General features: G+C 39.8%; 1 protein-coding gene across 1 annotated transcript in view; it reads left to right on the top strand.

Moving 5' to 3' along the window:
• The window catches only part of NAV3 (neuron navigator 3), a 381,620-nt gene that overhangs the window by 261,657 nt on the left and 107,828 nt on the right, over positions 1-12,135 (top strand). The window contains exon 9 of the mRNA XM_066549922.1: positions 11,758-11,866. Within this exon, the coding sequence (XP_066406019.1) occupies positions 11,758-11,866 (109 nt within the window). The remainder of the gene's footprint in view (positions 1-11,757; positions 11,867-12,135) is intronic.

Below are 12,135 nucleotides of genomic sequence, written 5' to 3'. Positions count from 1 at the left end.
CTGATTATTTAAACTCTGGCATTAGCCATTGATTGGCATAACAGGCTGTAAAGCAGAACCACTGGGAAAATGTGGTCAGTGATTTGCTGTGCACATAGGAAAGCAGAGGTGTGTAACCTGTATTTAACTGTTAGCAGCAAAAGGAATAAATGGATCAAGTACTATATTTGCTGAATAATTAATTCCCTGCATGGATGAACTATCACCAAGTCATTGGTGATTATGTTGTTAGATCTGCATGGATAAAAGCTTATGTGATAGTTGCTCAGAGGAGTATTCCATGATGGATTACCTATGAGAAAGGACAGTTCAATTCTTTTACTTAAGAGCATCTTTATTCTGATACGATCAAGGGATTACTCTAGTGTAGTAGCAAAGAGATAGGAAGGTTAATGTCCATGGTCTGGTCACTTATTTTCAGGGTATTAAGCAACTAATCTACTTTCTTTCATTTTGCTATTCCCTTTTTCCTGAAATTTTCAACTGTTGCTGTGGGTGGACATCATCTTTATATTATCTTGATCTTCTTTTGAAACTCAGTAGCCACCACCCTAGCGCAATATGTTTGTAAAGGGTAAGGATCAGTAAGGATAATGCTGAAGAGTGAACATCTGTGGAAATCTCTAAACAGCTTGGAGGAGTGCATTCATAAAGTGTTGTCCCACCTGTATTGTGTTTCTGCTTCATTGATCATTATTATTTTTAAAGTGCCAGATATTTAGAACTAAGGCTGACATCCTCAGGATTAGAATATTTTAGCCAATATTGTATAAACTGTTTCTCTATTTTCTGAATATTTACACATCCTGTTTGTTATTGCTTCTTGGCTGAAGATTACTGCTCCCATAACCAGGCAAGTTGTTCATATCAGAGCTCCTAATTCACTTCAGAGCAATATCAGCCAACTGAACCTAAACTGATGCTTTAAGCCTGTCTAGCTCAAGACTTCTCCACAATAAAGACAAAAGTTGAATGTAAAAAAAAAATAATCTTAAAATTATTTAGGAGTGGTTGGCCAGGCACCATTCTCCTGGTGTAATTCAGGAGTCAAGCCCAAGTTAATTTCCTTGCTGTAGTAGTGAAAATTCATGGCTCTGCTTTCTGTGTCCAGCAAGGCAGTTCACATCCCTTTGCTACTGTCTAAACAGTGGTGATGGGAAGGTAGAAAGTAAAGCAAGAATCTGTAGAGGGAGTTTTCAGCTCTCTTCTGCTCTGTCTTCCTCCTCCACGGGAGCTGGTTACCTTTAAAGCTTCTCCTGTCTTCCAACTCAGATCTGGTGAAAGGTAAAGTCAGAGCTCAAGCCACGTGTTTCCTGCCCACTGCTTTGCAAGTGATTTCTTGGTTTTACCTGCACAGCCATGAGAAGGGAATAGTGCTGGAAGGCAAGGGGGGTGAGGAGGCTGGTGTAGGCATAGACTCAGAAGTGTGGCTTGTGGTTGTCCTCATAAACTGGACACCCTCTTTATTTTTATATTATCACCAATAATCTGTTGCTCTTGGTGAATATATAAAGGGCTTATGCCTAAAGCCGGTATACATGGCTTATGCCTAAAAGCAGTTCTGCATCTTGGTAGAGGTATTTTAAATCTGTTCCCATGTCTCTGGGGGGAAATTTGTTCTAGATGTGATCTGAAGTGCTTCAGACTTTTTCCTACTTTTTTTTCCCCCTTTGAATATTCCACAGCTCAGCCAGAACAGCCTCAAGTGTTTCCACAGTGCACATGGCGATCAGCACAAGAGTACACCTAGAGCAGTTTTTAGTCTTCCTGCATACCTTGAATCCCCTCTGTGTGCACAGCTCCGGTGATACACGTACTCCCACTGAATGAGCCATGTTTGTAGGCATGAGACACCTGAGGAGTAGTTCTGGTGTGTTCTGTGTGTGGTAGGCTTATTGCTTATGTGACACACAGGTGTGCAGACCTCTGTCCGGAAAATCCCAGACAGAATCTGAGTCCCCTAAATAAGGAACAATTCTGCATTCAAGTATGAACACAGTTTCTTGCATGTACTTTATATAGCGTTTGCCTCAACGAGACTACTCAGTATCTATCCACTCAGTTTCTACAAAACTGGAATATACCTTTATAAACAGGATTATTATATGATAATGGCAATAATGGCTGATAAAGTAACTCAGGTTGGTTGTTGTTATTCATGATATGGCTGGGAACAAGTTTTTCAGACTTTCTTACCAACTATTTCTTCTTAAAGTAGCTGTGACATTTATCACCTTCTGCAGCAGGTTTATTGGAGAAGGATGTCAGGAAGTTAATTACTTAATAATCCATTGTAAACTGTACATGTCAGTAAACTAAGTATTATTTTATTAAATCAGTGATAACATTTGGCTTTCACAAGTGCTGGCATGTTCTAAGAGCTTAATGCAAAGTGTTTGATTAAGTAATTATTCATGAATTTATAAATATTGACTCATTTTTTAAAATCTGATGAATGAAGCAGAAATGAAACACTACTTTAAAAAGTTATAGGGCTATCTCAATGGCAGGATTAGCATAAAAACATTCAAATTTAAGTATTTTATGTTTATTGTGCTTAATTTTTTGTTCTCTGAAAGAAATAATTAATACATGCAGGAATAGTTTCTTTTTTTTTCAAGTAAGCTTAGCTGAAGAGATTCATAATCTTATGCATTTCCATATCTATTTCATAATTCATTTGTAGGGTTCTAAACCATCCACTGAGACTTCAAAGAAAGTCTTATCAGACAGCAAAATTGCCCAAAGATTATTAGTTCTTAAAATAATTTTTATAATTCCTTTTAGGAAAGAGACTGTAAAAATAAAGTAGTATGTTACACTGACTGTGATAGAGGAAGTTCCCTAACATGTTCTTGATGTAAACATATTCCTGCTTGGTGGGTGGAGAGCACACTGAATTGCAAGGTAGTTGGGGAATAATGCTGTCATGACATTTGCTCTCCTCTAGTCTCCTATACTTTCTTCTTACCACAGAAAGATGTATTTTTTGGTTGCTATATGTAAACATTTTAAAATGGAGAGCTGAGCTTTAGAAAATTCTTTTTGAAGAAATAAACCTAAGAATTTTTCACATTGCAATTTTATGTTTTGGCAAATGACACCCTGCAGATGGATGTGGTAAAGTACAAGGATAAATTCAGTGTTGTTTCTACTGAGTACTTGGTCTGAAATAAATAAGTATCTGTTGTATCTGGGAATGATCACCATGGCCTGTCAACCATGTGAGGCAATGGGATTAATGGGAGAAAAGTTCATATAACTTTATAATTAAGAGATGTGGTAAAATGTCTGTACACAGGAAGGCTGAATGAAGGTTGTGTGATTAGCCTCTCTACCTCTGTAGAAAAGCACTGCACTCACTGTGTTTTCAGTGTATTTCAAAGTGAGGCAGATGAATGCTGCAGCTGTCAGCAACCCTCACATGACTCTCACACAGTCCAGGTGTCATTCCCTTTTCAGTATGATGCTCTGTGACCTGTGTGCTCTGAAGCTGGGCTGCAATGACCAGCTCAACTGGGAGAAGTAACAGGTCAGCAGAGACCCTGAGGGCTCCCTGGGTGGCCCAGGACACTGCCAGAGACCTGTCCAGCCTGGGGGAGTGTGGCACCTATTGGCAGCACCATATGGGAGGTTTGGTGTGGCTCATTGGGTGAACATTTTTCATCCCCTGCCATAACTTTTTCTACTCCCAGCTAGAAAGAGCACTGACTCTACCTGTTCCAGTTCTGGTAGCTTGTATCTGGTCTAATGTTGGAGCTTGAGCAGCCATGCCATGCACTGCTTCCCTAGCAGAGCAGTGCATGGCACGAGGGCTGTGCCCTGCCCACAAGGGTTCCTGAGGCCAGTGCAGCTCTGCAGTGCAGACTGCTGCATGTGACCATGCACACTGGGAGCCTGCATGGAGGCAGAGCAGGTCCACCTCTGCCTACAGCTTTCCATGGAGACAAGTCACTGCCTGCAGGTGTTGGGGTGTAAGAGGATAGGTGGGGAAGTTATTAATGGATTTGAAATATCAGGGAGAGATTGAGACTTGCTCTTTATGGTAGGAAAAGACCCTTTTCTCTTGATTCCAAGACAATCACCAAGAAAAATTTGGCATCACAGAACCAAATCACAGTCTGATTTGGTTTGAAAGGGACCCAGAAGGATCATCAAGTCCAGCTCTTAAGTGAATGGCCCACACAGGGATTGGATCCACAACCTTGCCATTATTAGTACTGTGCTCTGACCAAATGAGCTAAAAGTCATTATCCTTCCTGTTAATTCAAAATATAGCAATGGAGAATACTGTACCTATTTGAGTAAAAATTCAGGATATAAAATCAATTAATGCAAGAAGAGTGAGACTGTCCTTCTTTTTTTGAATTTTTCTATTGTCAGTACCTCCCTGTGAGGACTTTCTAGCAACCGCAGCTTTATCAGGCGTGTTAGACAGGCTGGGACAGCCACATGGCACTGTCAGTGCACACCAACACAGGAGTGTGCAGGCAGTGCTCTGGCATTCTGTGGCAACACCAGCACCACAGCAGCTCTGAGACACCATTGGCATCCACACCACACCTGCTGTGCTGCAGGCAGGCACCAGCACGTTCATCAAACCCTTCCAAGAGCCCGTATGTCACTGCAGCTGGCAGACCCTGGAGTAAACACAGCAGTCTTATCTTTTATTTCCATGCTGAAAAAGTGATAGGTGTTTAATATTTGGGACAGTTTTGTACTCAGGCAGACAGACCATTCCTCATGTCTGCTCTTTGACTGTGTGTTCTAGGTGGGGATGGGAGTGGTACCTCCTATTGATGTCTTCCTCAGAAATCCAGTGCTCTAATATGGAAAACCACCATTACTTTAGACTACTGATTTTTTATTCTGAGTCATTCCATGTTTCTGAGAGTTATTCCACGTTTCTGAGAGTTATCTAGGAAGAAATGTACCTTTCCTTTGAAATTTCTGAGAATTTTCCCCTGTGTATCTTCAATAACTGTAAACTGAACTAGTGAAAGGCAAGAAATACACACTGAGGCTTCTACTAACATCTGTTTATTCATACAGGAAATCTGTGAACAGCTTGTAATTCTTAGGGTGGCATTTTTAAAGGTTATTTTTCTGTCAAGGTTTCTCAGGTAGAGACTTGAGATGAGCATATTTTCACACTGACAAAAGCAGTTTATTTTTATACAGCAGTTTTATTATTTGTAGATTTCTATATAATGTTTTGTGAAATTAATTTCCCCTAGATAAAAAAGTTTGTATCTAAAAAATTATGATTAAATTCAGGTATTTCTTTGTTCATCTGTCCATTTCTGGGACTAACATCTTTTCCTTTGTGAGAAAAGACATACATTTTAGCGTAAGTCTTCTTTCTCTCTGGACAATGAATTTAAAAATAGCATTCAAAATTGCTGAACTTAGTTCTGACAGAATACTAATTTGCTTTATTAAAAAAAATCACTCCTCATTAATAGGTTTTCTTCAGAATAGTGTGAAACAATGATTTTTTTACAGATTTTATAATTCTGTACTAGCCTCTGAATCTTAGAGAGGTGCAAACAGGGTAGCTTTCTAAGGAGAAAGAAATTAAATACTTCCTTTTATGAACCATTTTACCAGACAAATACTGTTGTGTTCCTTGTCTTATGATATTAAATTATATTGTTTTATTTAGAGCAGAAATTGCAAGACTGAAGGTCCTTTTGCAAGTCTGCTTTTAGCTTCCTGCATAGGGAGTAACAGTGATATGGAAGAAACAGTTGTTCATCCTTACCTTTCGGGGAGAAAAATAGGATTTGACCATGAGCTAGATCTGTTACTGTAGCATCCCATTCAGGTGAAGCTGTGTCTTGAAACCTGTGGCGCTGTAAAGTGGGCAGAGGCTTCTGTGTCTCCGGTTTAATTCACCAGGATGTTTGCTGCCATGGCAGCCAGCAGCATTCACTGCAGTAGCAGAGAAGAGTCATATATCTGGGAATGCAGGTTGAATGCTAAAATGTAAGGAGGCTTGTGCTTCAGTGGTTAATTTTGGCTCTTTATTGAGCTCTGACGTGGAGGCTGTACTTGCAGCTCTGTGTCAGCCCATCTGAAGTGAAGAGCTGTGCACTAGGATCAGTCATGAGCTGGTGAGAGGGAGGGAAAAGCCCGAGACAGTACTTGTGCCTACTTTGGATTTCAGAAAGCAGCAGCTGTAGAAAGAGATGCAGGCCCACCGCTCCGATGAGACTGGTGATTGGATGGAGAGGGGAAAACACAGTTGGCTTTTGGGATTACTTCTGTGCTGGAGCAGAGTGTTTGATCAACTCTCTTCTGCTTGAGAGAAATTGAAGTGAAAATGACTGTAAGTACTGCAGATTAAAGTGACCGACGAGAAGTGGCTGAGCAGAGACAGCAGCGTAATTTTAAAGAAGATGACTGTGCCTGTCTAGTCCCTTCCAGTGTGCAGAGTGCATGTGGGAGCTGTGCTTTCACTGTGAGTGCAAGCGTGTGCTACCTGGGGTGTGCAGCGATGCAGGGAGCACTGCCTGCAGCTCCCAGGGGAATTGAGCTGCTGTCCATCTCAGAAATATGAAATCTAACTGAGGTGCAGCCCAGCCAGAAAGATGCAGCGATCTGCTGAACTGTCAGTGTTTAAAGGCACGGAGGCTAGAAGAGGGTGTGCTCGTCTTCAGAAGCAGAAGTCTCTAACCAATCTCACGCTCATCAGTGAAGGGGAGAAGAGGCGACACTCATACAGGGAGAACTGGTTTGGAAACGCCTCCAAGTCCAGCCAGAGTTACCAACAGCGGCATGCAGAAGCTGTGTGCAGAGGCTCCCTGTCCAAGGCATTCTCACAGTCAGTGCACTCGCTCTGCCACTCTGGATTCACCACAAACCAGGCATTTCAGGGGATACCACCTGCTGGAAGCAGGACATCCAGGAGGTCAGGGGACCGGTGTACAGGTGAAGGCTTTCAGACTGACAATGAGGAGAGCAAAAAATCCGATGATGAAAATGCGTCCTGCACATCCCATTTCCCCAGCAGGACCTGGGCAGAGGAGGAGGAGGAAGGGTGCTTGCGTGAAGGGACTGCACATCTGGATGAAGATGTCATAATAACAATGCTGGGTGACCTAGAACAGGTCCTTTATACTGATATTTTAGGTAAGTTAACTTTGGCTTGTCATCAGGAAGGGCAAGAGGAGACCCAAGTGTTAGCACATATCTGCAGAGAGCAGATTTTTGATCTTGACAGTGATTTCCCAAGACAGAACTGGGTTTATTTGCAGTAGTATGCAAAAATAGGGTCTAGCCATTTCTTCTTTGTTTCCTTACTGTGACATCTTAAGACTGTGTGAAATGAAGACAAATGTCTAAATTGCTTGTGATGGGTGCAGGGGCAGCAGCAGCCTGTGAATAACTGAATATAGCTTAGCTTTTTGAAAAATAAGGTGAAATATTTAAGTGCTATTAGTTTTATTGTTAAATAAATCTATTTTAATGATATTTTTCTCATTAATTTGAAATTGATATCTTGAATCCAAGTTTTGGGTGGGACAAAGCACATCTCAGCCTTCCTACAAACTGACCCTCCAGTATTTCTTTCCCCTTCTCTAGCCCCCCTGCAGATAATTGCACCCCTACATGTGGAATTGTGAGTGCCAGGGTTTCAGTGTAGCTCAAATAGCCACTTTTGTTATATCTCTGCACGCCAGTGAGTATTTGAAGTCCACAGCCATAGGTGCTTCAAAGGCTGCTGTGTTACTTTTCATCCCTCAGCCCTTTAAGAATGCTCAAAGTGTTCATTTCCAAAGCTTTGTTCTTCAGTCTTCAGTTAAATGGTTGAAGTAGCTGCTTGCTTTTCAAAGGTTATATGCCATGTGTCTAGCCTGAAGCTTCTTGCTGGTAGATATGTTAGCCCTGATTGTGTTTAAACATTAAGGACAAACTTTTTGCTGTGTATATAGTGTAAAAAGCTGTTACCTCAAAAGAAGAAAGAAATAAGAATTCTCTTTGTGTGCATACCTTTTATTATTAGACTGTACCAGTAGGTTAAAAGGGCTTCTGCTAGAGATCAAAAGCTTGCTAGCAAAGAAGACTGAGCTCATACCTGCCTCTGCTCCTATTCAGCTGTTTGCCACTGACAAATCCCTGCTCTTTTGTAAGCCTCAGTTTCCCTGCTTGCAAAGTAAAACTGGTACTTTCCTTTCTGAATTAATATCTCATAGTGGACAGTTCTCTGGGGAAACGTTTATTATTTGTAAATCCTTTCATGCAAATCAGACAATTGATGGAATTGTTACACTCCCATTTGCTTTGGGCTGTACATGTGCAGAAGAACAGAAATTATTATGAACAGTATTATTGAATGTGAAATTATGAGGGAGCTTCAGAAATGTGAATGTAAAAGTCTGACCTGGGTATCTAGTGGTTTCTCTAAAATGTCTATTTTGATTTCCTGTGAATGTATCACACAGTGTAAGAAATCAATGTATTTTCCAGAAATTTACTGAGGGAATAATGATTCACTGTTTATAGGCAAAAAAATTGGGGACAATCTTTTGGAATTTTCATGTTTATAAATGATGACGCTACAAATGATTGGAGGAAATGGCCTTTCTTGTGAGAGGAACAGAATTTTGACAGAAAGTTTCAGGTTACCCTAGTTCTAGTCTTATCCCAGTTTCCCCATGTGTGAAACAGAATTGATTTTTTTCTCAGTGTATAAACCAGAATCACTTGAGATAACAAGACTGGGAGCTTTTCTGATATGTTAGGTCCTGCAAATACGGCCAGACACTATGATGACTGTGGCATATTAAGAAACAAGGTACCCAGAGGAGTCTGGGATGCCTTTGAACCCAGTCCTGATGCAATAAGCACCAAAGTGTCTCCACTAGCAGGCACGGTGTAGCTAGTTTTCTGAAAAATTAACATCTTCATCATCCCTATGGTCCTCTTTACAGAAGGAGGCTTGATGTGGATGGGGACTCAGTGCTATCATGAAAACATAGGATCTTGTACTCAGTACAGAAAATTTCTTCACTGTCAACTGTTTATACTTTCTGACTTGTTCATCCATGGTACAGCAGGATTCCAGTGACATTTAGAGAATGATGGAAAGGAAAAAGAACTATTCCTTTCAAATCACTCTAGCAATTAGTGGGAGATTTTTCAAAATAGTACTATGTAGTATTTTAATATAATAAAACTTCAGTTTTAACTTTTTTTTTAATTAAAACTGGTGGAAATTATCTGCTGTGTCACTGAGAGATCAAAAGAGATTAGATCTCAAGTTTTTCACCTCTGCAGGATAGAATAACCAAATTTTATGGTATAATTTGTCTGAAAGTGAAGTATTCTTTACTGTGAAAATATATTTTGGCAGCTTGCCATATATGTACCCTTTTTATTTAATGTATTGCAATTATACCTCAAGGCTTTGTTATGCTGTTTACTGTGCAATACATATTAAAAAAGACAGCTGCTGTCATTTTTGCTGCAAGAATTTGCAATGTTAACATACAGCAAAGGACAACTGACAAGGATAAACAAGGAAGGAAAAGGGCAATGTCACTCTGAAATATGAATTGTATTCAGTTCCTCGAATAAATATTAAGTATTGCTTTGCCTTTAATTCTGCCTGCATAGACCCCAGAATCTGTCTTTCTGTGTAAATAGAAGATTTTCTTATACCAACAAGCTACTCTTTCAGCTCTGGTTCAAGGCAGGGCAGGTAACATTTCCTGGATCTTCCTTATATAGGTATTATGGCAGGAATATAATGTGCACTTGAAAGCCAATATGAATGCATTTGGCAGAGCAGGGAAGGCAAAGGGCAGTGACTGAGGAACTGAGTGCACCACAGACAGCTGGCTGGAGGCAGGCATGGACAGTGTGCCTGGAAATTGTCTGGGCTTTAAAAAGCAGTCTGAGTCTAACAGGATGTAATGTCTTCAGCCTAGCCTGGCCATGAGCCCTGCTGCCTCACAGGAAGCTCCAGGGTGCTACAGAAACTTCTGCAAAAGCTGCTGGGATCCATGAGTACACTGATTGACAGTGCTTTAGCGAACATATGTAGCTTGAAACACAGGAAGAGTTGTAAATAATCTCAGTGACTGCAGACATTTGTCTCCTGCAAGACACTACATGTAAAAATGGACGCAGGTAGTTTATTTTATGAAACTAAATATTGTGAACAGACATGGCCTTGGGGTGTGGCTTGAGAAGAGTTTGGCAGCAGTGCAGGACCTGTATCCCCACTTCATTTTTCCATCCTGTCCGCGTGTTGATCCCGCTGTCAGTTCCATGGTGCCAAACCAGACATTTATAGACATTAGCATTATTAAAGCACTGAAGAGTTTTTTGTGAGTGATGAAATAAGCAAACATAATTTCCCAAAGGACCATTTGTCTGCAGCAAAGAGGACAGAAGACACAACCAGGGCAAGGTAGATGGGAAAACCTCAAAATGGTATTGCTGTGAAAGCTGGTTTGACATTAAGGCACAACTGCAGGTTATGTTGACTAGTTAAATGCATTGTTTGCCTGTTGAGGAGGAATCAAAGTTTATATTAAATAATTTATTTCCATTTAATGTCAGGAGTTGAGATTTTTCTTAGCAGCCTACAGAGTGTTTGGGCAATAGGACCTGACTGCAGAAGGCCTGTGAGGTATGATGTGAAATTTGTAAATGATAGAGTCAAAAAGGAATTATTTGCACTTCAAGTTCAGCATTTTACATGTAACTCTAATACATGTAAAATACATCTAACTCTAATACATAACTCTAATGGCTTCTTGCCACCTTTCTTACAAGAAACAGGTACAGGACATGATCAGAAATAGAACACTAGCCTTGAAGATATCAGAGATTTTTGTCATAGAATTTCTTTTGAAATTCTCTTGTTGTTCAAAAGTAAAAGGAATTAAACTTCCTTGATCTATGAATTTCCTAGAAAACCTGCATTCCTGGGTTTTTGTGTATGACCACTGGAGGCTTCTTTGAGGTTTATGATGTTTCTCTTTTGTAACATATTGTACATAACTTCTCTCCTTTTTTAAATTTGTTTTTAATTGTATGACGTAAACATTGTTCTGGATGTCATAGGTGAAGTTCTGAAAGCTTCATTATCTGAGATATGAGACTAGCTTTTCACAATGGATCCTGAAGGCTGTTGAAAAGTCTAATTGTATAAATGATGTGTGTGCTTAGAGTGTTCAGATTTGTATCCCAAGAAGCATATTTTATTCTATCCCATATGAAGAATAATGTCCCTCTTCAGAAAAGCATTACAGTCTAGGAAAGATGCTTTATTAAGTGCCTTACTTAAGAAGTACTTTGAAATAGCCTGTGTTAATGTTAAGTGAATGCTGAAGAGTTGTTCTAAGAGTCATCCCAGTTTTTTCTGGGATGACAGATCACAGATTTACTGTGGCTTTTTTTCCTACTGAGTTATGTAAAATGTCAAGGACTAAAAAGGGACTTTATAATGTATCAAGTGGGCTGGGGCTGCATCCTGCCTTGATTACAGAGGATAAAAATCCCAACACTGTAAATCAGAGTTTCATTAATAGATTTGGGCCTGCCTTAACAGGCAGGTGGGGTTTTTTTACATACCACATGTTATTTATGAGCATATATGTGTTTTATTAATGAAAGGATGAAGTTTTATTTTTTAAAATATTAAAAGATATTTACAATCATATGTGTGCATTCTTGTGCACTTTATTCAACCTTATAAACTCACATGCTTAAGTCTAGGCCGGTTTTACTGTATTCTTCCAGGGGAAGACCCTGAAACAAGAAGAATGAGAACCGTCAAGAACATTGCAGACCTGAGACAGAATTTGGAAGAAACCATGTCCAGCCTTAGAGGGACCCAGATAAGCCACAGGTATACTGGTTTTGTGTAGACTACTAAAAATATGGACCATGGGAGAGTATTATTAGTTGCTGAATGAATGAGAGTCTTGCAAGGGAAAATTAGCTTTGACACTTAACTGCCTTAGCAACTTACATGTGACTTTAATATACTATATTGTCAGAATGTCTTATACAATCATTCATAAAGACAGTTTTTGTTTCATACACATTTATTTAGAAGCTGATAAAATTTATTTTAGGTAATTTTATAAGTAGATGTTGGGAATGAGATCAACTGCA

This window comes from Molothrus aeneus, chromosome 5, assembly GCF_037042795.1.
Source record: "Molothrus aeneus isolate 106 chromosome 5, BPBGC_Maene_1.0, whole genome shotgun sequence".
NCBI lineage: Eukaryota > Metazoa > Chordata > Aves > Passeriformes > Icteridae > Molothrus > Molothrus aeneus.
The sequence above is the reverse complement of the archived record's forward strand: the minus strand, read 5'-3'. Positions and strand labels throughout refer to the sequence as shown.